Source organism: Pyxicephalus adspersus, chromosome 4 (assembly GCF_032062135.1).
Source record: "Pyxicephalus adspersus chromosome 4, UCB_Pads_2.0, whole genome shotgun sequence".
Taxonomy (NCBI): domain Eukaryota; kingdom Metazoa; phylum Chordata; class Amphibia; order Anura; family Pyxicephalidae; genus Pyxicephalus; species Pyxicephalus adspersus.
This window is the reverse complement of record NC_092861.1, coordinates 46,441,934-46,466,360: the sequence shown is the minus strand read 5'-3', so window position 1 is coordinate 46,466,360 and position 24,427 is coordinate 46,441,934. Positions and strand designations below refer to the sequence as shown.

The following is a 24,427-nucleotide window of genomic DNA, read 5'->3' as shown; positions in this document are numbered from 1 at the left end:
ATATATATATATATATATATATATATCCAGAAGAGCTCAGAACATCCTTGTTTAGTACATATAAGGACATAAAAACCCTAAACCCATAATTAGGCCATAGAATATTTCAGGTGTATCAGAACAAGTTTTTTAAAAGTATTGAATACCCAAATCTAGGGCATACCCAAATACAAACATCAATGTTGACATGTGCCCTTAATATTATTCCTATAGGAACTTACTGACCCATTAGATTGAAATCATAGAAACCATTTAAGGCCATTTTTTAGTAAATTAGCAGTTTTATGACGGTGAGTAGAACTATTAATATTACGCAATAAAGGAAAGATCTAGACTAATATAAGGCAAAATAGGGACTCCATCAAGGTTATGCTAATAATAATGTTTGTGTTCGAGAGTTATGTCCTCATATTTTAAGATCCACACATGTTCCGATACATGTAAAATAATTGTTGGTCAAATTGCTGTTTTTAGTCTTTTTGCATGTACTGAATAAAGAAATAATAATGCTGTTGATGCTTCATAACATATATTTTATTTGTAAACTTTTAAACAACTAAATTAATATTAATTACAATATACAAAAACATGTTCCATAAATGTATTTGTGCTAAAACCAAATCAACCTGTGCAATGTTGTCAGGTGCAGCCATGTTAGAAATTGCACTGGTTGACAAAGAGCTGTCAAGTTTTTCAGTCCTTGTTTTTATTTCTTTGTAGGATATGAATGAGCCTGCCAGTTTTGTCCATGGATCTGTCAATGGTTGTAGGAATGACAGCCTGAACAGACCTCCATATATGCCACGTATGAACAAAACTTATGGTTTATCTTCTTATTTACTTACTTTAAAAAAAAATGTTTGTTCCATGGGATGCCAACATTTTCATGAATCTGTTTTCCAAGTCATTACCAGCATCTTACAATATTTCCTCTGTGAATCTAGAGAAGTGCCGAAAAAGATTAATGTTTTAATAAAGATCTTTGTGAGCGATCAAATCAGTGGTGGAACATCCCCATATTTCCTAAGATTCAGTTTATAGTCCCTGCATTAGTTGGTATGAAAAAGTCCTCTAGAAAAAATAACACAGAGGAATTCTAGTGTTGTAGCTATTTTAGTTTATAGAGAAACTATTCAATAAATAAATGTTTCATGAGATGCACAGATTATACAGCCAGATACTAGCTTGGCACTCTTTTTGCCTAGCGTTTCATGGTTGAGCCCAGGTCTGCCTCCTGCCATCCCCCAGTGGCTTCCTAATGCCACATAAGGTACAGGAGAAGGAGCAACCATGGTAAGGATTGACCAGAAAAGCTGTGGTTGATGTTTTACATATCTGTGGCAAATGCCCATAGATGTTTGCCGGTCAGCTCTGGTAATATGTACCTACAATGTTTGTCCCCTGTGCTATTTATGTGATTTATATTTAGTTAAACAGGCAGTTAGACCAGAGATCCAGAGGATATGTTTGTGTGGTTGGTTGATTTTATTTCTGCTGACCTTAATCTAAATTGTGATTTTACATTTAGGGCAGTCAGATCCTTTTGATTACAACTACAAAACATCACTTTTTCTATCTAATCAATTAACAAACAGGTTATTGATGCAGTATAATGTTAAAAAAATGAACAAGATTTATAAATTGATTTTTTGTTTTTTTACTTTTTTAGGATTGGAATCATCTCATTTGGGCTTAGAACACAAAACCTTATGTATGGAAAGTCGGCAGTACCTACCAAATGGAGAGCCAGTAGACCACTATGATGTCCACAGTTTATATGGATGGTCACACTCCAAACCAACTTATGAGTGAGTCCTTAATTATGAAAAGAACATCATGCAACATTTTTGCCTTCATCACAATAAATGAAATTAAACTGACCTGATTGGTCAATGCAGATGTCAACTAACATGACACCAAGCTTCTTTACTGTCTTTTTTTATACACCATTTTATGTTTATCGGAGTATATTACTAGTTGTGAGTTAGGTCTGGTTAAGACATTAATACTAATTACAAATGTAATATTTTCTAGTTCCCTACGCAATATTACAGGAGAAAGAGGAATAGTTGTTTGCCGGTCTACATATCCAACCTCTGGACGATGGGTAGGGCATTGGCTTGGTGACAACACTGCTGCCTGGAATCAAGTGGATAAATCTATTATTGGTAAGCATCTTGAAAAGGAATTATGCCAGAACTAGGATTCTGTAATGTTCCCAGAATGCACTATATTTAAAAATGCTAACAAAGGTATTTACAAATTTATATTGGTAAAAATAGAATTTGTAAATTGAAAGTTTTTTTAAATAGCATAAAAATCACTTATATATGGCAACATCTTACCTCTGTTTCTTCCTTTTTTGCAGGAATGATGGATTTCAGTCTTTTTGGATATTCTTATGTAAGTAACAAAAAAATCATATTTTTAAGAAATTAGAACAATTCGCAAATTTTAAAATCACATATTTTTGGGGTTTACATACACAACAATCCTGTTCATCCCATAAGTACTTTGAATAATGCCAACAGGAAGATATGCACTCTCATCACATGTGAAACCTAGGTACTAAAAAACTACATGATTGTAAGCTCTTTGGGGCATGGTCCTCTCCTCCTGTGTCACTTGTCTGTATATGTCTGTCATTTGCAACCCCTATTTAATGTACAGCGATGCGTAATATGTTGGCGATATTTAAATCCTGTTTATTAATAATAATAATAATAATAATAATTGAGGAGAATTTTTGGTTGCTCCTACCTGAACACTATTGTTATAAGTATATGTTTGGTTTTCTTCTATTATAATAAAGGACACCAGGAATCTACAGCACTCTTTTTTTATTTTGTATCCTCTTTAATGACAGTTTTGCTGTGACAAACAATAATTTTCAGAATCAGAGTTCTGAAAAAGAAATCTAGCAAAGCCTTCAATACAAAGTATTGACAACAGTAATATAAGAGGGCAACGACACACACACATATTTTGTTCTTCACACCTTTAGATATACTCCAAAAAATCATGGGCCACAGATCAGTTTTAAAATATACAGGTACATCATTTAAATATATAGTATTATCATTTACAATTTATTGTAAATTTACTGTGTTTATTGTGTATTTACTGTGTTCTTCAAAAAACAGAACCGTTTATAATAACACAGTTTAAATGTTTATTATGTAGACTGGAGCAGACGTTTGCGGTTTCTTTCAAGATACCACTTATGAATTATGTGCCCGTTGGATGGAGCTTGGTGCATTTTACCCATATTCAAGGAACCACAATGGAAAAGGATGGAAGGTATGTTTTTCTATAATTCTTTCCTATAACTAAAGAGATTGATCACATTTACTATTTCTCAGCCTAGAACTGATGAAAAAAATCCCATCATCTTTCAAGAACTGAACGTTATCTATGACAGCATTCACTGTTTCAATAATTCAGCACCGACAATTTTGTGATATATAAACAATAGTTGGGACTGAATGTCACGTAACAATAGATGTACAGTTCTGTCAAATTGTACTGCAAATATTGCTTTTATTTGTGTTATTGCTTGAAATGTATGTGACATTCAGCTAACAGTGGATTTTCCAAAAAACCCAGCCAGATACTATAGTAATATATAAAGTGTGTGTGTGTATATATATATATAATATTCACAAATATGACTCTCCTGATATGGGTAAACATACAAAGCTGAGGATAGTTTGGAAATATAGCACAAATTGTATTGTTAAGAACTTGATGCGCAAATGGACAGAAAATAAAAATGCATATATATATGTTTTTATTTATTTATATTTCATATTTTATTTCAGAGACAAGATCCCGTAAGCTTTAACACAACTTTTGAAGAATTATCAAGAAATGTCCTGAATATTAGATACACACTTTTGCCTTATTTGTATACAATATTATTTGATGCTCATACTACAGGATCCACTGTGGTGAGACCTCTACTGCATGAGTGAGTATCTGTTACTAATGGTTTTACCAATGCTGTTAAAAGGTTTGTGAAAGTTTATTATTTCAATAACAAATTCTGTTCTTTTTTAGATTTATTGAAGATAAGAATACCTGGGATGTGTATAAACAATTCTTGTGGGGACCAGCATTTATGATTAGTGCTGTTGTTGACCAGGTGAGATAACCTTCAAGTTCACACAGGGTTCTAACTATAAATTAGCGAATTGATATTTCTTCAAACATTCGCTAGTGAGAATCAATTACTGCAATGAAAACACATGTAAGGTTCTCATGAGGGAATATTTGAGGGAATGTCTGATTCCCTGTTTGCTACATAGAGCCCACAAACTTTGTGTACATTTCTGTAACATGTTCAAGGAGACCAGTATTGGACCAGTTATTACTTGTAAACAAACTTTGTGTTCAGAAAAAGACACTTTAAAGCAGTGTTTCTGTATTTCTTTTTAAAATAGGGATTCCTTGAAATAACTTTCAAACCTTCAGTGAAGCGCTTCTATAACTACTTTATCCACAGCTCACAGTGCATTGCCTTGGTGGCCAGTAGGATGAATGCCATCCTTACAGATAGGCAAAACAAAGATAATTGGTGTCATTTAAACTGACCTAAGAGATAGACATTGCTCAAAGAACCCCTAGCAACCAATGAAGGATGCCTGGTTGAGAAACTCTGCTTTAAAGGCATGTGTAAAACAATGCTAATACAAAGTGGATAATACTATCACTGATGTGCTTCCATGCTCATGATAGACAGCCAGATATATAGCACCGAGTCAGACATTCACTGAAACTTTACCTTATGGAGAATAAATTGCTGCCATTAAAACACATCAACCTGGAAGACTCAGGAAATGTTACAGTAAATGTCAGATTCGAGACTTTATAAAGAGGCCTCTAAATACTTTTTTACATTTTAGTGTATTGTAAATTGTAAAAATGTATTGTATCAAGTTGTCATCAAAAAAATAAATGTCTCATTATGAATATCTTCTAGGATGCAAGAACTGTAAATGCCTATTTTCCAAACGCGGTCTGGTATGATTATCACACGGTAAGTGTGTATTTTGGGGTATATGAATTTGCAATAACATAGTCTGGTTTACATGCTCTAGAGTACTTTAGAAATGTAAAGGATAATATAAATATGATTTTATTTTTAAATTGGGCTTGTATGAGACCCACAAACCAAATACAGAAGCAAAGTAAGCAAGCAATGCACAAATATGTAATACTTAAGGAAGTAAAAACAGCAGTATCTAGGAAATACCTCCTTTACACAAGAGGAAGAGTATTGAAACTTTCTACAAAAGCTAGGTCTGGAAATCTGGTAACTATATCAAGAAGCATCATGTGCTTTTTAATAATTAGTGGGTGGTTGTAGACTAGAGCCCTCCAATTTCATTCTTCAATTGTGGCACTGTTTTTTGTTTTTGTATGAGCTAAACCTAACATTCCAAAACTACAGCTCTTCAAATCTCATAAAGTAATTTTATTACTAACCCCTGACTAGCCCCTGACTAACCCCTGAGCACGGTGGCTCAGGGGTTAGCACTCTGGCCTTTGCAGCGCTAGGTCCCAGGTTCGATCCCCAGCCAGGACATAATCTGCTTGGAGTTTGCAGGTTCTCCCCGTGTCTGCATGGGTTTCCTCTGGGTACTCTGGTTTCCTCCCACATCCCAAAAACATGCAGATAGGTTAATTGGCTTCTCCCTAACAATTGACCTTAGACTACATTAATCACATATGACTATGATAGGGACATTAGATTGTGAGCTCCTTTGAGGGACAGTTAGTGACATGACTATGTACAGTGCTGTGTAATATGATGGTGCTATATAAATACTGTATAATAATAATTTACTATGTACAACTAATGTAAAGAAAAAGTATGACTAGTTAATGCTTCCAGTATGTAAATATTTATAAAACTTATAGATAATTATAACTTTACATAGGTATAAATGCATAAAAATCATCAGACAGATTCTGTAATGTTAAGCCAAAGTGTGCATAACCCAAGCAAGTGACTTCATCCAGCCAGCACACTCCTATTAACCTTAATGGTTATAACATAAAAAACATGCAGTCCTGGACAGTGACTGAAGCCTAGTGGTGTGATGAAGCTCCTGGATTAAAGTGAGTGATTCAGTAACCTAGTACTGCTGCCTCATTTTGACAGTGGGGCTGCAATCTTTCTCAAGGCTAAACACAAGACTGGCCACTCAATGGGCCTGATTTATAAAAGCTCTCCAAGGCTGGAGAGAATACACTTTCAGAAGTGAAGCTGGGTGATCAAGAAAACATGGAATGGATTTTTAAAAATCATTTGTTATTTGCTAGCAAATGTTTTTATTCCTGGACCAGATCCATCCCGGGTTTGCTGGATAACCCAGCTTCACTAATGAAAGTGTATTCTCTCCAACCTTAGAAAGCTTTCATAAATCAGGGCCAATGTATCCTTATTGGAATTGCCTCTTGACCTTTATAATACTGTGGCAACAACTCACTGAGATCTTTTTGGTATAGAGTGTGGTGTGATTTATTACTATTTTGTATTGAGTAACTCTATAGGAAAGCTCCTTGTATACTGCTTGTTGACTTGTTTAAGCTGTACAGTGGACAATTTCTGTTGAAATTACATAGTACGCCATAGACAGCCTTTATAATGCACAGAAAACAGTTTCTTCATAAGGATAGCAATTGTTGAATATGGGGGCTACCCAAGTCACAGTAAATTTACCATACAGTGGCGCTTAAAATCACATTGTATATATAATTTAGGGCACACCCTAAAATACAATTAAAATTAATTTTGATGTACATTAAGTACTCCATATCCAAGCACTGTGCCATTAAAACTATGTGCATTATACCAATGCATGGTAAAGCACACATTTTACTCATCACTCCAGTGATTTAGTGTTAATAAACCTTTAAACAGTCATATTAGGGTATTGTTGCATACATTGTCCACAAAGTCAACATTTCTTTACTTTGATGCCTGTCTATAAGTCAGAAATGAAAAAATTTATGTTTATACCTAATCATGTTGTTAGCATGTATGTTATTTTGTTCTAAGGGTGCTAGAGAAGAAGTTGCATCCAATGGTCAGTGGAAAAACCTGTCAGCCCCTCTTGAGCACATCAATCTTCATGTGCGGGGTGGATACATTTTACCACAACAGGCTCCTGCATTGAACACACGTTACAGGTAAATATATGCTGTCTAGATTGTAACTTTGAGATGGCAGGGTTCCACTGATATTGATTTTTGACATTGCTGTAATGGTTCTACCTAAGCATGTAACTCCATTGCTGGATGTTATTTTGATAAGTTTTAATACTTTTGTATTTACCTGTCTTGTTGGCCCTTCCAACTGTGCATGTAGGTGATGTTATCCACTATTGAGTACAATACTATGAAATATGGTGGTACTACATAAATGCAAAATTGCAATAATCTGTTATAATTAAATATAGAAGATAAATGTGTCAGGTTTAATGATAAGTACCCTGGTTGTAGATATATAAATTCTCCAACCTCAGAAGAAACCCATACCTCTAGTTAAATTGCTTTAACAGAAAAGGTAAAGTTTCAGGTAAAGTGAGAGGGGATAAAACCCCTGGAAGATCATAAAGGCAAATGTAATACTCTATTAGTCATTAATAGAACAAGAGTCTACATGAGGAATTTTCTCCTCTTACCTTTCTAGTGACAACTAGAAATTTGGGAATCTCCATTGCTTTCATTCTAACAGGGAGAGGAAAGTAATGGAGGGCTAGTAGTGAAAAACCAAAAAATGGCTTTAGATGAACTTTAGGCATATATAGGTCTATGTGCTATCTTTAGTTTTTTTGAAGTGAACAAAACAGTAAAATAAACTTTACAAGTTAGATCTCTGGTTCTGGTAAACATTGTGGTTATCCATTAGTAGATACAAATATATTTAGTCAGTGGGTAGTTTATGCATAAATAAAATCACAATTCTACACATAATTTTGTAAGATTTTTTAATTCATACTTCTCTTACTTTTTTTAGTCGTTTAAATCCAATGAAACTTCTAATTGCTCTGGATAACAATGAGAATGCTCATGGACATCTTTTCTGGGATGATGGTGTCAGCATTGGTAAGTTTCAGTATAGTCTGATATCTGACCAAGACAATACCATAAGCATATTATCTGCAATGTACAGTTACATTTTTCATGTTCACATTGGAAACAGTATTTGTGCTACCTATTCATAGTCTAAATGGAAAAAACCCCAAATGACTAAACACTAAATTGTTTTAAATTCTCAGTTCTGATATACTTCTTAAATAAAGATATCTATGCTTGTTTTTTTCTAGACTCAATTGAGCATGGTATCTATGTTCTGTATGAATTTCAAGCAAGACCTGTAAGTATATGACATATTATCATTAATATTATTATTTATTAATATTTAAACAATGTTTGTTTTTGGGGCAACTTCATCAGAGTCACTACACTTTTCTGACACACATATAGACAAGGTGAATCTCCACAGAGGTGACACAGGCTTCAATAACAATCTAAGGCAAATTTCAGCACATTGCCTTTAATAAAAACAAAAAAAAAAATTGTCGTAAATTACGTTAAACTTTGAAATCATACTGAATTGATATATAGGTTTTTATTAGATCGATTACAGGTAAAGAACAATTGAAAGCAAATACCAGCATGAATGATCAGTGATCTACTGTCCCCAAATATTGTGTATATACATAAATATATATATATATATATATATATATATATATATATATATTTATATATATATAAATATATAATTGCCTCCACATCACTATAAAGAAATCAGTAATTTAAGTAATTGTCAACAGCTTTATTTAATGAACCCTACATTGTATGAATTTCTAGTTCCACAAAGTCAGGAATTTAAACAGAGGAGAGGGAATATTGGGGTGGGTAGAACCTCCCTATTTGCATACCTATTTCCTGCAAGCTTTCTAAGATAGAATGATGATAGCAGCAAACCCTTCATCAACTCCCAAAAATGCTGAGGAACAGACTAGGTAAGATGGCTAATTATTTTTATATGAAAAATAGATAATAAAAGAGGTAACACAAATGCAAGCACAATTTATATTTTGCATTTGAAAATGAAAAAATAGTTCTGCTTCAAGTTTCAAAACCATTGAATGGTAGTCAGCAGTCAAAATAAAATATTGTGCTCTATCTTCTGTTTTAATCAATAACCCTATAAACGAAAGTTTAATAGAGCTAGAACTTTATATTGAGCCTGAGGACTACACATATTTATTTCACTGTATTCTATAGAAAATCTAATATAGCAATAACTTGACCAGCCTTCAACAAGCTTCTGCTAATAAATCTTTCATCCTTCTACAATTATTACATTATCGTGACAAGCCAAATGTTATTTTCCATATTCCTTTCTGTTTGTGTGCATATATTTGTTTACTTTGTTAACTTTGATTTTTATTTATTATAGAATTCAATTGCTCTAAGAGTTACACATAAAAATTATACTGATCCAAATAATCTGAAATTTGATGAAATTAAAATTTTGGGCTTGCCAAGACTCATTGAGAACATTATTGTGAGAAAGAATGGTGCTATGGAAGCATCTAACCATCACTTTACCTATGATGCTGCTAAGAAGGTAATTATACAAAATCATATATACACTACAGTCATAGAAATAAGAAATGACTGATTGATAAGTTTTATACATTACTAGGTATTTCATTTATCTACTGAATCTGATCTATTTAATATTTGAGTAGAATTTTACTTTTTTTTATTTCATTTTGAGTTGTAAGTTGCATGACAAAGCTGCCAACAATGCATACATTTCTTGGTTAACACAATGTTTGTGATATACTTGAATGAAGACCATATACTCAATATCTTGGGTACAAAGCTGGAGACACTTATATTAAAGGAGGGTTAGCCAACGTATTCCTGTAGATATTTTTAGATATATCTGCTATAACTGCTAGAATTAAATATCCTAGCTTACTTTTTTTAGCAATTTTTTGTTACCCTCAGATATAGGTTTTGGCAAAACAAATAAAAAAATGCTATAGTATAATTAAATGTAATTTTACATGCTTGACCAGCCTACCAAGGAGGGGATGATACAGCAATGGCCTGCTTGTTCCATGATTATTCAGTTAAATCCCATGAAGGTCTTCTGGACCAGACCATTTTGCATTACAGAAATCCCCAGATAAGCCCTTTTAAAGGTGTGCAGAAAATCCAGAGTGACTTTACAGAACTCTGTTGGCCATAGCATAAATGCTTAACAATAAGAGAGTAGGGGTATGCTTGGATTTTAACTTTATTTGATTTCTCAGAACATTCCCAAACCTCTAAGTAGAATACATACAGAGGATTTAGGGTTGTGTTTTTAACTTTGCTCGATTGTTATGCTAATGAGCCGTAGTAACATTTTTCTGAATTAATTTTATGTTAATAGGAGTAATATAAAAAAATCTTTGTGAATGTCTTCTGCAGATTGGTCATATCACAGGTCTTAATTTGACATTTGGAGAATCATATACTCTAGATTTCAATGAAAATGTAAGAATTGACTGCCATCCTGAAGAAAACTGCAATCAGCAGACTTGTCAAAATCGTGGATGCACCTGGCAGGTAAGTATTTGTTTACTGTAATAGTTGAAGGGAAGATGCATGGTAAAACAACTAGATTTTGAGAAATGGCTCCCCTTTTTTTTCATTAATTTTGGTTCCACTTCCTCCCTATGTTATGGAGACAAGGAAGTGTTCTGTAATCCTAGGACACATCCTGTCCTAAAATGACCACACTGTTCTTTTCTAGATACAGTCCTAATAGGATTATTCACCAAATCCAATTTTGTGTAGTGGTTATTTTTTAGAATAAATACAGGATCACTTGGCTAAGCAAAATAGTTCTGCTCTAGTATATTACTCTAAGTTGCTTGCAAATTTGATGGCTGGCAGTTAACCCCTAATAATTTGCAGAAGTTTATAGTTATCTTTAAACTTGTTCTTGTATTGCTTATGCTAGGAAGTCATATCTATGTCACATGTTCAGTTGTGTTTTATTTCCTGTCATTCTGTTTGATTTATAGGCCACCAGTACTCCTGGAGTACCTTACTGTTTCTATCCAAATACCTTTGGATATACAGCCACTAATATTCAATCCACAGCTACTGGGATAACAGCAAATCTAGGCAACCCTCCAGCTTTTGTACGTTATGACGTCTCTCCATCAATAAACAACCTTCGTCTTACTGTCACCTACCATGAAAATAATATGCTTCAATTTAAGGTAATTTAAGCTAAATTTTACTTTAGAAAAAAAAAGTTAAAAGGTAATCATATAACATTTTACAAATTTACGTGGTTTGGCATAAACAAGCTCAGTAAAAATATTATACCATCAACGTTTAAATGTCCAAGTATCCAGTTTTCTTTACTTTAAAGCAAAAACATTTAGTTTACCTTAGTTTTCTTCAACAGTTTTTACAGAACTGCTCTAATAAAGATATAAAGCATTTATTTATCTAATGTATCTAATGTATAAAGCAAATGTATCTAATATTACAGATATTTGATCCAAATAACAAAAGATATGAAGTTCCAGTTCCAATAAATATTCCAAGCAATCCAACAAGCACAGAGCAAGGAAGATTGTATGATGTAGAAATTGTTAACAACCCATTTGGAGTGATAATCAGGAGACGAAGCACTGGAACAGTCGTGTAAGTACTGATGATTGCAAAATGTATCTTTTGTGTTAACTATGTTGATCTTATGAATAATTTATACCAATTACCTAAACTTGTCCGACTTTAGTACACACGTGTAGTGAAGCTTGCAACTGGGAGGTAAAGATAATCTTTAGTGTATGTCTGATCCCCACAGATCAACAGCTGTTTTGTATGACAATATTCTCTCCTTGTTGGTAAAGTTGCCTTAACTAACAATAATTTATTTTTTGTTAAGAACTTTGTTAAGATTTTATTCAGGTTTACCATTGCTGCGGCATTAAAGTAAAAATGAATAAAGAATTGCAACTAGGATAAGACACAAATAGATTGTTTTGATGTTTTTAATAAAGTGCTTTTCATGAAGTAGTTTCTACATTATTTCTTTTGAAATATTTGTAAACATAACCCTAAAAGATTATTTAGTGCTAACAGAAGGTGGGAGACACTTTAACACCTTCGGTATTGTTTTTAACCGTTTTTGTATTCAGATTTTTTAGAGAACCATTAGGGAACCCTTTAGAGTGTTGAAACTTGTGGTGTTGGGCTTTTCTCCATTTGGTGTGTGTTTGGTTTGTGCCAATCTCACTGCCTGCACTGTCCCCCATCTGAGCCATAGAAACCACAGGAGACAGCACATCCTTTCCCCTTCCCTTTTTAGATGATAAAGGCAAAAAGTTGGTTCTTGAAGTAGCTGTATGATTGACCTACCATTACAGCTACTGTACAAAAGTCTATGAACCAACCAAAGCATTCAGCTTATAATATAGGGTCTCATGGTTGAAATGTGTTGATGAGTTTCCGAGTGATGGTGGAAAATAGCAAGTTTAGTTGAAATGTCTCCAAGCGTTTCCTAGTGATCACATACACACATCTATATATTTAACACATGTATATACATACATCCAAATATAGCTCTGACATATAGCACAGGGCTGTACAAAGATCAGCGGTCTGAGTCATATGTCTAGAAAGTTTGGATGAAATGTGTGGATGCGTTTCCGAGTGATGGAGGAACATTGCAAGTTTGGTTGAAATGTCTCCATGCGTTTCCTAATGATGACATACACACATACATACATACATTCAAATGCGTTTTCGAGTGATGGTGGAACATACATACATACATACAATTTTATATATATAGATTATTTGATTCAACTATGCACTTTCCATATGCCAACGGACCATGGGATTACAATATAATGGTGTGGTGTATGTACATTGTCTATGAACTTGCACTACAACCCAAGAGAAAATTGCCCAAACCAGTTATAGTAAAGTATCTAAACTACGCTGACGAGTCTAATATTTTGCAATGCTTCAGAGCAGCCAAGGAATTACATATAGTGTGCCACAAACTGCTTTTATTCTAAAAAGCTCAGGCGTCATGTAAATGCAAAGTATTTAATTCTATCGGCTCCATTTTGCATTAAAGACAGCTACATTTTACTTTTGCCCACACAGCCAATTTACACGTTCAAAGACTGGCTGTCCTTCAGACTTCAGATACTTCTGCAATTTTTCAGAAATGCTTCATGGGATCTCACTGTCATAGGGACAGGAAGTTAAAGTCTTCTTAACTGGAGCCAAACAAATTGTTAAGGATGTTAACTCTTTCCTACACTATTTAAAACTATAAAATTATTTTTTGAAAAATATTGGGAGTTGCACTATAAAGCAGTCTTTCTCCACCTTCCTAACACGAGGGAACCTTTGAAAAAAAAACAACTTTTTATTATATTAAATATTAAGTCATCATGAAACGCGTGCTATAATTACTATATACACAGCTGCTAGCCTGTGGGAAGATTACAGATAGCCCAAAAGCTCATTGGTGCCATTTAAACTGACCTGAAAGCACAAACTGCTCATAGCTCGAGGAACCCTAGGGTTCACTGGATGAGAATCACTGCTTTAAAGATGTAGCCTCAATAATTATAAAACAAAAAGCAAAATGGGTTATTGAACAAAAATCTAGCATTTACAATAAAATAAAATTATATAGCTTTCTTTGTTATCAACAAAATTAAAAACCATGTATAAATATTAGGTCCATGATATAGCCTAAAGGATTACCATGGACGTAGGCTTACAAGTGACTTTTTTTTCTTTAGCTGGAATTCACAGCTCCCTGGATTCACGTTCTCAGACATGTTCATCCAAATTTCAAATCGGTTGCCATCTTCCTATATATATGGACTTGGAGAAACAGAGCATGAATCATACCGAATTAACCTAAATTGGCATACCTGGGGATATTTTGCCAAAGACCAGCCTCCTGGAGTAAGTACTTCTGTAAAACTAAGTTACATCCCTTAAGTATGTTAAACATAAAAAAAAAAATCAACTTAAAAAGTTAGTGGTTTATACATGAATTTAAAAACATCCATCATATTCATCCTTTAAATTAGGTCCTTTACATATGTGCTGACAAAGTTTTTATTTAGTATTTGGTCTGCTGAATGTTTAGCTGTCAGACTACCAGACATGCCATGATATTAAGAAAAAGTGCAATTTAAGTCCATTTTTCTTCATAAGAGTATATTAAATTTGTTTTGAAGCCAAGCAGACATTTCTCAGGTGACAGCAAAAGATGTCATCAGGAGATATTATTACTGATGATTCAGACTGCAGAATATTCCACTCATAGATACTTCATGTCAGTATTTGTGCAACATTTTTAGATACGACCTTTCCTTCAAAGGCAGTAAGATATTTTCTCATAAACTGACTCCGCCACAGTCAGCAGGACACACAACAATTTTCATCAAATGACCCATGTCAGCATGTCATGTGGACTAGCTCTGTCTTACAGTTTACATGTGATTCTGATTTTATATTATAAACTGTAAAATAAAACAATATTTTAAAGAAATGTAAATATATTTAGCAAATTTAGGATATGCTTTAAAACACTTGATATAATGTATAAATATTTAATAAAATCAGTGTATGATTACCAATAAGTCATACACAATCTGTTGACAAAGAATTAACCTAATTTGCTGCCCCAAACCAACTGTTTAGATTTCCTTTTTTTATAGCAGAGCCAATGATGCTAAAATAAGCCTATATTATCTATTTTTAAAACATAAAATGTATATGATTCCAAGATAATAGTCAAATAAAGCCATACAATAATGGCACACACTATGTTACCATCAGATGTTCCCTTCAATATTCTGTGTTCCAATGGATTTCCAATAAAGGGCCTCATTTAAAAAAGTTCTCAAAGGCTGGAGAGGATACAGGATACTTTCAGCAGTAAAGCTTGGTGTTCCAGAAAACCTGAAATGGCTTTCTTAAATGGAATTTGCTATTTCTTAGCAAATGTTTTCAACCTGGACCAGATCCATTTCAGGTTTGCTGGATCACGCAGTGTCACTGATGAAAATGTATCCTCTCCAGCCTTGGACAGCTTTAATAAAGCAGGCCCAAATTGTCTTCTCCTTTTTAACATATATACAGAACCAGATTCCATTTTCAAAAGAGAATGGAATGCTAAACAGTTGATTTGGGGCAGCGAATTAAATTTATTCTTTGTTCCATAATCCTATAATTCCTATACACTTGCCAGTCTGATACAGCACACAAGAAATATGACATCTGGGATTGCTTTACAGAACACTCTGTTCAAGTTTAAAGATTCATTTCTCCACAATCCCTTTAAAATGGTTAGTCATCATGTTTTAATGCATCTCAGATAATATATGTTTTAGTGGTCATGTTTTTTTTTTTAAATTTGGCTTTGAGTAAAAATAACTAAATGTTTGAAATTTAGGTGCAGAGCATTCTTTGGGCTCTATTTATAAAACAAAGGATCCAACATTCCCTCAAACATTGTTTCATGGTAATCTTCCAGGTCTATGTGTCAGCAGTAGTCACACAATTTATTGTATGAGAATTTTCAACAACTTAAAATTGGCCTTATTGTGTGTTTAAAGTATTATATTGTCTCTCCCTAAATGTAGGTAGATGCTTCCACTTTGGGTTTCCAACTCAAACACAGGCTTGTAATACTAGTAATTAACTGTACCTTGGTGTACCCCCACCATCATACTATGTATACAAGTAATCTAATAAAGAAGAGATACATTTACCATGCATTTTGCTGACATAACCCTTAGGACTTCCTTACATTTGATGTTTCTCTCTGCAGTACAAACACAATGCATATGGAGTACATCCTTTCTACATGGGACTTGAAGATGATGGCAATGCTCATGGAGTGTTCCTGCTTAACAGCAATGCGATGGGTGAGTTTTATAACACTTACTTTATATATGTTCGTCTATATTTTTCCTTCAGTATTCAGTTGTGTAAAATGCATTATTTTCTGATTACTTTTTGAAATGTATTTCTTTTCAGATGTAACCCTGCAGCCAACCCCAGCTATAACATATCGTACAATTGGTGGAATTTTGGACTTTTTCGTCATATTGGGTACAACACCAGAAAGTGTAGTTCAGCAATACACCAAAGTAAGAATGATAACATTTAACAAAATTTCATCTACTTCTCCATTTTTGGAATGCTCTAACAGTTTTTCTTTTGTTTGTTTGTTTTTTAGCTCATAGGACGGCCCGTAATGCCTGCTTACTGGTCCCTTGGTTTCCACTTATGCCGCTATGGCTATAAGAATGACAGTGAAATAGAACAACTCTATAATGACATGGTGGCAGCCCAAATTCCATATGTAAGTCATACTAAAGCTTGAAAAGAAACATTTACTAATGGTATACCAAATAATATATAAATGCCTACTCCCAGTATTGCTGCTTGGATTTAGGCATAACATTTCAGACTCTATCTGGTTCTGTTTCACTGATAGTACTGAATGTAAACATTTATTTAATTTATGAATTAAAATGGCAGCTAGCAATTTCATTGTAGGCCAGTGAAGTTGTATGTTGTGAATGGTATATTACAATGCTATAGAACTAAATGCCCCCAAGGTGCTCCCATGTACAAAATAGATTTTTGTTATTTAAATTTAATTTTATTGTTAAACAGGGCTCACTCTGTTCCCTGTACTTTATCAAAAACACTATCCAAAACTCATTCAAACAAAAAATGTTTTACTGATACCTAAACATTTCTGTAATTTGTACTAGGTTTTCTGTGACCATCACAGTTTTACAAAATGTTCATAGAGCAGTATGCATCTATGTACACTCTTATAAGAGCATTATTTGTGTATAAGCACAATTGCAGGAAATAGAATAATATAGCTGGTTCACAATGGATGACAATTGCTACTAGCAAAATTTTATAATTAACATGGACCTCTTGGCAAAACCACATCCCCTTCCCACACCTCTTTACACCCCCTCCCCGACTGGAGGAAGTAAAAAAAAGCCGCTGTCACATGATGCATCAACTTTGTATCCTCTTTTTCTTCTTTTTCCATTCCATAAAAGCACTCTTCTGGTCCAAATCCCTGTTTGCTTGATGTTGACACTTTTTTTTGATTGCCCAGAGGTTCAGTTCTCTAACAATGGAAAAAATGAGCAATATCCGAGAAAGGGGACCACTGGGGACCAGGTAGTATGGGCAGATCAGCTGTGTTAGGTTAGCAGTCCCCCACAGAGAAAGCCTTGTCAAAGGACCTGGACGACAAATTTAGGTGAATAGATATTGCTAAACAAGGTAAAGAACATTATAAAACACATTGGAAGGGTTAGAGGGGAGTGGGACAAGTAAGTGGGCTGAAAATGGCCTTAAATCCAAAGTAATTCATGTAGTAATAAATATTTATTACTATATCATTCTTTTTACTACTTGGTAGCATCGACTGTACAGTACTGTTCTTTATAACGTAAATTTATAAAATGCAGGTGTTCATGGTTAACCCAAGCTGCCAATGAGTCACCTTTCAGTGGCTTATTGAAGGCAGACTAATGATAGATGGCTTTGACAAGTTTTATGAATTCTTGCGCACTGCATTTTCTATATTTTTAGTTTCGTTTTTAAGAAAAAAAGAGTTTTCCCTTTATGCTTTACTATGACCTTTGCACTACTACCAAAGCTCATTCCTGTGCACTGATTATGTATTATGTACGTTTAGGATGTGCAGTATGCTGACATTGATTACATGGAGAGGCAAATGGATTTTACTTTGGGCAAAAATTTCTCAAGACTTCCTGACATCTTCGATAAAATCAGATTAGATGGAATGAGAGTCATCATCATGTTGGTATGACATATGTGGAGTATTGATGGATTGCTTAGCCAAGACTTGTAGCAATGTTATTTGAAGAAGTATATAACCTGTATATCTAGACTTTACATTTATTTACCCACCAAAGAAATCTCATGGTATTGTATATAGTTACAATATTGTATTATTTTACAAAATAATTTAACAAAAACACAAATACCTAATTATGTACAAGTTTACCACCCTTTTAGGAATATATAGACATTCCAGGGAGGATGACGTACAACATTATTTTTTATTGATCGTTAACATCTCATGAAAAGAAATTTTGGAAAATGTTTAAACACATGTACATAGGTTTTGTTTCCATAACAATATTTTCATATATACAAAGTTCAGGCATATAATATAAATGTACAGCATACATTTTGCAAATCTCTTTATTTATTAATTTAATCATTAATGTTCTTGTTAAAGTAAACCTGTCATGCTGCTAAGTACAGAAACTGCAATTGCTAGCTACCTGATCATTATGCTGAACTGAATTGCTCACTTTAAACATATTTGCAAATCAGAAGAATCAAAAAATAGTGGGCTCTTCTTATCAGCATACTTCAAGGTTGTAAAACCAAGAGACTAGCATAACAAACACACATTTTACTTTTTTAGAAGTGGGATCAGCAGTAACAGTTGCCAAAAATATATCCTGTACAGGACAGCCAAAAATATTATAAGCAATAGCAAGTTTTTCTTTGTATTTTTTTTGTGTGTTTTTCAGCAATGGCATCCCCTTCACTGACAATTAAAATTGAGGGTCCCATTCAGTAATTCACTTTTATCCTTAACCAGTCTCCTTAACCTTCCTTTCCTTAACCAGTGACAGACTTGTGATGGTATAAAGTAGGTGTTACCATGCGGCCTATGCCAGCTGGATCCTTGCCAGCTGCTCAGCTGTCTGCACACCCAAGTTTGCTTTTAAATAGGAAGCAGTTTAGGGGCTGGTTAAGAAGCTGTAACTGCACTGCAACCTCACTGCCAGTCTTAACATAGCCTTTACCTTTTTTTTTATTTCTGTCTGGAGTTGAATTTTAAGCATCATGATACCATATAATAAATATGGATATACCCTGGTAAAAAAAGCTTGGAAACTAAATTTATTAAAAATATGGGTATAACTATACGCAGTTCTCATTTTTCTGTTTTTAATGCAACTATATTCTTTTTTTAGATAGTACATATTTAATGTCTTTGCATGAGGTTTATTGAAGAAAGCTCTGCAATCCCTGAGTAAAGTTTAAATAAGGTTGCTCTATGCCATTTCCTGGCTGCAGTTACACAATGGAACAGATTAGCGGATTTAATAAATTGTTTTCAGTACCATAACTCCAATGTTTTGCTTGCATCTTCCCAACATATTTTGATAAATATCACACATAAAATTCCAATGAAACCAACATTTAACTGACTATTTTGTTTTAAATGCAAATAGTAAAAATGTGTAATCGACAATAAACAGTTTAAGAAAAATTGGAAAAGTAAAAAAGATAAGAAAATATAAATTCCCCTAAATAAAATTATACTTTTAACATAATTAAATTAAAACATTGTGATACAGCATTGCGATGTGCAATTCTACATATACTGTAGCATACACTACAATACAATGTCAGCAAAAGCCATTGCAATAGTTTAGAAATGACATTTAGGAAAACGTCATGAAAACCTTTAACACAGTATAACAGTTAGGATGGGTTAATGTTTCCAGCATCTGTTTGTGCTGGGTTCTCCAAACATTCTTTGAGGATCTCCTGTACCGCTCTATATAACATTTCTGAAAACCACACCAATAAGGAAGAATCATTAAACAAGATAAAATGCTTAGGTGAGGACTATATGATATTGAAAAGGTACGAAGGTAAAATAAATAGGTTCTAAAGAAGGACTGATGATAAATCATGGATCTCATGAACAATTGTTTTATAGAAGAAAATAGAACAAGTGAGCATTATGGCCTTATGTTTCATACATGAAACATCTAATACTTTTTTTTTAATCATGCTTTAGGATCCTGCAATTGCAGGAAATGAGACTGAGCCTTATCCAGCTTTCACAAGAGGAAGAGATCAAGATGTTTTTATAAAATGGGATGACAAAAGTGACATTGTATGGGGGAAGGTATGTATGAAACTAACATGATATAATGGAAGGTTCACAGATCTTTATTTGCGAGCACTAAAAATCAAAACTACACTATATTTACATTAAACATTCATTAAAAATTCAAAAATTAATGGTTCTGCATTGGTAGCACATTCAAAATTTAGTTTAATGCATATTACCATGGTTTACAATACACATTAATGCAACCCACTAAATTTGTTGAAAATGGAATGTGGCAGAGAATTAGTGGTATCATTGGTCCTGGACACAGACATGTTTGTGTCATGCATTAACTTGCATTTCATTAAGGCAGTCAGTTCATTTTGCATGAGCTGCCAGTTCACATAAATGATACAAAACATGGACATGCAACATTTTTTTCCTGTTGCAGCACCCCAATGCTGTGGTCTGTTGTTGGCTGCAACATGGGTGCATCTGAGCTGCATTCCTCAGGGTTTTCTTTGAAAATGGATGCAACTGTAATAAATGTTACACCTGCACCTCATCAGAAAGAGTAAGCTGTTTTTCAGATGTTAAAGTTTACCTCACAAAAAGGGACTTAAATGGCAAAACAAAACTTTACAGATGGTCTAAATGTTTCAAAACAAAAAAAGTTTTATTTTTATATATACTTGTAATACCCTGAGGTTCAGAAATTTCTAGGCCCAGGAAAGCTGCAGATTCTGCTCCCATTATTTTTCATTAGGCTTAATTTATTAACCTCCCTAGCAGTCTAATTCCGTCCAAATTTCCATGCAGAAAGCGGTACAATTTTTTGCATGGAAATGTATTTTTCATTGTAGGCTTTAATTCTTAGACATAAATCACTGATATTTAATACATTTATTAATAAACTTTAAATAACAAAACACAAAAATCTGTAAAAAAAAATAAAAAAAAATATTTAAATGTGTAATGTAAGTGTACAGTAGCATGTATAATACATATATATTATAATTATATATACATATATATTATATGAAAATTTCTTTGTTTTGGACTCAATACAGCTATTTTGTATTGAATCCAATACAAAATTATTTGAATTTCCCGCCGATCCACCCGCCGGCACTGACGCATGCACCGATGTCACCGGAAAACTCCGGAGATTGTCGCTGCACTTCGCGGCTGGAGATCGAGGAGGAAGGACATGTCCCCAGGACCTGCAGGGACCAGCAGCACGACGGGGGACGACAAACAGGGCAAGGTAACTGGGTTTAAATCTACCCTGAGTGTGACTCGGGATTACTGCTATTTGCAGGTAAAATCCAACCCAAGTCACACTCGGGAATACCGCTAGGGGGGGTTAAAGCTCTCCAAGGCTAGAGAGGATACACTTTTATCAGTAAAGCTAGGTAATCCAGCAAACCTGGAATGGATTTCCTAAAAGTCATTAGCTATTTGTTAGAAAATGTTTTCAGTCTTGGCTTCATTGATGAAAGTCTATTCTCCCCAACCTTGGAGAGCTTTTAATAAATCGGGGCCATTGAGTGAATGTATAATGGGTACATACTTTACATATCCTATTATTTCGATATATGCTTAAATCTGTATAACCACTTGCACAAAATAACCTTTAAAGTTTTAAAAAGTAGCATACTTTTATTATCTGTCAACAAAAAGATTCAGTTTAAGAAAGAACTAAACTAGTTCTCAGAAATGTGTGATTTTTGCCTCATCTAGAACAATAAATAATTTTACTCCCAATATTGTTATTCACCAGGTGAAGTAGTCCTTAATGTGTATCTCCAATAAATTAGAAAATCGATCCACATACAATTTTCAATTTAATCTGGGTGGATTAAAATTGGTTCAAAAGAAACAAACAGTCCCAACATTAAAGAGAAACTAAACTCAAAAACTGAGTTTAACTTACTTAGTCTTACTTATTCTTACTTACTTAAATATCAGCTATAAAATCAATGATCCAGTTGGATCATTGCATAGATATTTCTGAATTCGTATTAAAAATGTAAGGTTCTCTTGAGCTTTTAGAAAACTTAGAGTACACTGTTCAATATTATTATTATTATTATTATTATTATTATTAATAATAATAATAATAATAATAATAAGCTGCCGAATCAAACACTCAGCTGTTCGACCAACACTAGCTCTTTTAAATGAGCAGAAAGTAGGAGCAAGGCAAATAGGATGAGGAAGACCATTCCAGAAAGTTGGGACAGCTTCAGAAAAGTCTTGGAGTCATGCGTGTGATGAGGTTATAAATAAGGAAGTCAGTGGGACAGTAGGTCATTGGAGCTTTTAATTGACATGCAATTAATATATAACAGCATCATTTTTAAAAAATGTTTGGGTGTAGAAAATAAAATGATTTAAGATAGATAGAGACCTGGTTTTAATGAAAAAGAAATAGGATTATATCTTAATGTATTCTCTTTATAGGTTTGGCCGGACTTGCCTAATGTTGAAGTTGATAATTCACTTGACTGGGACACGCAAGTTCAGGTATGTATTGCAAATGCCTAAAACTGTTCTTTACTAATATATATATATAACATTTAAATACGTGATAACTTTAAACGCCTGCCTAATCCTAGTATTGCATTGTTGAAATTCAATCCATTCTGTGAAATCATTAAGGTATATGAAAATTCATAAATAAATCATTAGGGAGTTCATTACTTTTTAGTAACATACAGAAATAAACCTGGCAAAATATTTTACAATTTATGTAAACTGGCTGGATTTTGGAGTAATAGTTTTATTTTTTTGTATTGTATTTCTATATTTTAGCGATTTAGAGCCCACACAGCCTTCCCAGATTTTTTCAAGAGTGTCACTGCAGAATGGTGGAAACAAGAAGTGCGAGAATACAGAGAAAAGTATATTAGATTTGATGGCCTATGGATTGTAAGTCTTGATTTTGCTTGATTATATTTCATTTTTTGAATAAAAAATATAAAGAAATTCTTATCAGTTCTGATCAAAATAATTTGCAGGATTGAGATCCAGAGCAATTTGCATGGTTCCATAATACTTGTTCACCATCGATGGTCTTTTCACTTCACAAGAAAAGCAATCTACTTTCAGAAAACTACATTAGTTCATTTTTATTGCAGAGTCCATTAACCATGAACATAGACAATGATGACACTTATTTTGTTCATGCTTATATTTGGAAACTATAAAATATTTGAAAACTATAAAATATACAATTTTATTGAATCCACTGGTCTATAAACATTTTCTTGCCAAACAGATTAAAGTCATTTTAGATTATGTTTGATGCACAGATTCCAAATGTGGTATTAGTTTTGCTAGACTGGCTCTAGCTTTTGAAATAATGGCCTCAATAATAACCTCATAGAAAACTAATGAAACATGAAAATTAGGCAAAATAAACTAGATATGCCTATGCCTAATTTTTGAAATACTTAATGTCAATATATTCTATATTCAGTATATTTACAGAACTAATCACAAAGAAGTCATTGGAAAACTCAGTTTGTATGATTTCCTTTTCTGCTGATGATCAGGACAATCATGTTGAAGGCTCCAGCACTAGTCTGCCATCATGTGTCTATCCCATCTGTCCTGATACCTTTCTTCCATCACCTTTATATCTTGATGGAACCCCTCCCTTTGTTCCTCACTGAAATTGCCAGGGTTTTCTGAAATTTTTTGAAAATAGCTATGGAGATAGTGTACCTTTATGCTCACAGTAGCACCCAAATTTTTAAAGTTTAAGAGCAAGTTTTTAACCAATTCTTCATAATTTTGTGCTTTAAGGTTACACAGGAAGTTCTTGACAGCCATGACATAGCTGTGCCAGGCAGAAGCTTCAGTATCAGTCATGTAACTTGTGAAATTTGAATAATTTATCTGAATCTGGGGTCCATCAAAGATTCCTGCTTTACTATTCTTAGGTAAATTTTCAAATTGGTTTTATATGTCAGTGCATATATTTGTAAGTGAACAGATTTTTTTCTAGTGTCTAGTTTGTTTATTTATTTGCTGTATATTTTCATTTCAGGACATGAATGAACCAGCAAGTTTTGTTCATGGATCAGTCACTGGTTGCAGAAACCAAACTTTGAACTTCCCCCCGTATATGCCATGTATGATATTCATTTTATTATTGGACATTTTGAATGTGCTTGCTTTTAAAACAAAATAATTTTTACCTTATATAAATGTAAACATTAGACATCATGTGAGCAAATATCTCATATTTTGGGAGTAGATTGCTACAAATCAAATATTTATTCCTTTTTTGGAAGAAAAGGGATTGCAGATAAATTTAAAACTTTGGACCTGTTTTTTTAAAGTTCTCCAAGACTGGAGAATATAGACTATCATGGCAGAATCTGGATGATCCAGAGAACCTGGAAT

The 24,427-nt window shown here is 33.5% G+C and overlaps 1 protein-coding gene across 1 annotated transcript in view; it reads left to right on the top strand.

Moving 5' to 3' along the window:
• SI (sucrase-isomaltase) overlaps positions 1-24,427 on the top strand; it is a 96,302-nt gene that overhangs the window by 59,666 nt on the left and 12,209 nt on the right. The window contains exons 36-59 of the mRNA XM_072410142.1: positions 721-805; positions 1,670-1,808; positions 2,035-2,168; positions 2,369-2,403; positions 3,184-3,300; positions 3,822-3,970; positions 4,060-4,144; positions 4,982-5,038; positions 7,067-7,197; positions 8,027-8,115; positions 8,337-8,386; positions 9,482-9,652; positions 10,510-10,647; positions 11,109-11,309; positions 11,588-11,742; positions 13,866-14,034; positions 15,911-16,007; positions 16,120-16,232; positions 16,322-16,447; positions 17,819-17,947; positions 19,976-20,086; positions 22,478-22,540; positions 22,829-22,945; positions 24,069-24,153. Coding sequence (XP_072266243.1) covers positions 721-805; positions 1,670-1,808; positions 2,035-2,168; positions 2,369-2,403; positions 3,184-3,300; positions 3,822-3,970; positions 4,060-4,144; positions 4,982-5,038; positions 7,067-7,197; positions 8,027-8,115; positions 8,337-8,386; positions 9,482-9,652; positions 10,510-10,647; positions 11,109-11,309; positions 11,588-11,742; positions 13,866-14,034; positions 15,911-16,007; positions 16,120-16,232; positions 16,322-16,447; positions 17,819-17,947; positions 19,976-20,086; positions 22,478-22,540; positions 22,829-22,945; positions 24,069-24,153 — 2,746 coding nt within the window. The remainder of the gene's footprint in view (positions 1-720; positions 806-1,669; positions 1,809-2,034; positions 2,169-2,368; positions 2,404-3,183; positions 3,301-3,821; positions 3,971-4,059; positions 4,145-4,981; positions 5,039-7,066; positions 7,198-8,026; positions 8,116-8,336; positions 8,387-9,481; positions 9,653-10,509; positions 10,648-11,108; positions 11,310-11,587; positions 11,743-13,865; positions 14,035-15,910; positions 16,008-16,119; positions 16,233-16,321; positions 16,448-17,818; positions 17,948-19,975; positions 20,087-22,477; positions 22,541-22,828; positions 22,946-24,068; positions 24,154-24,427) is intronic.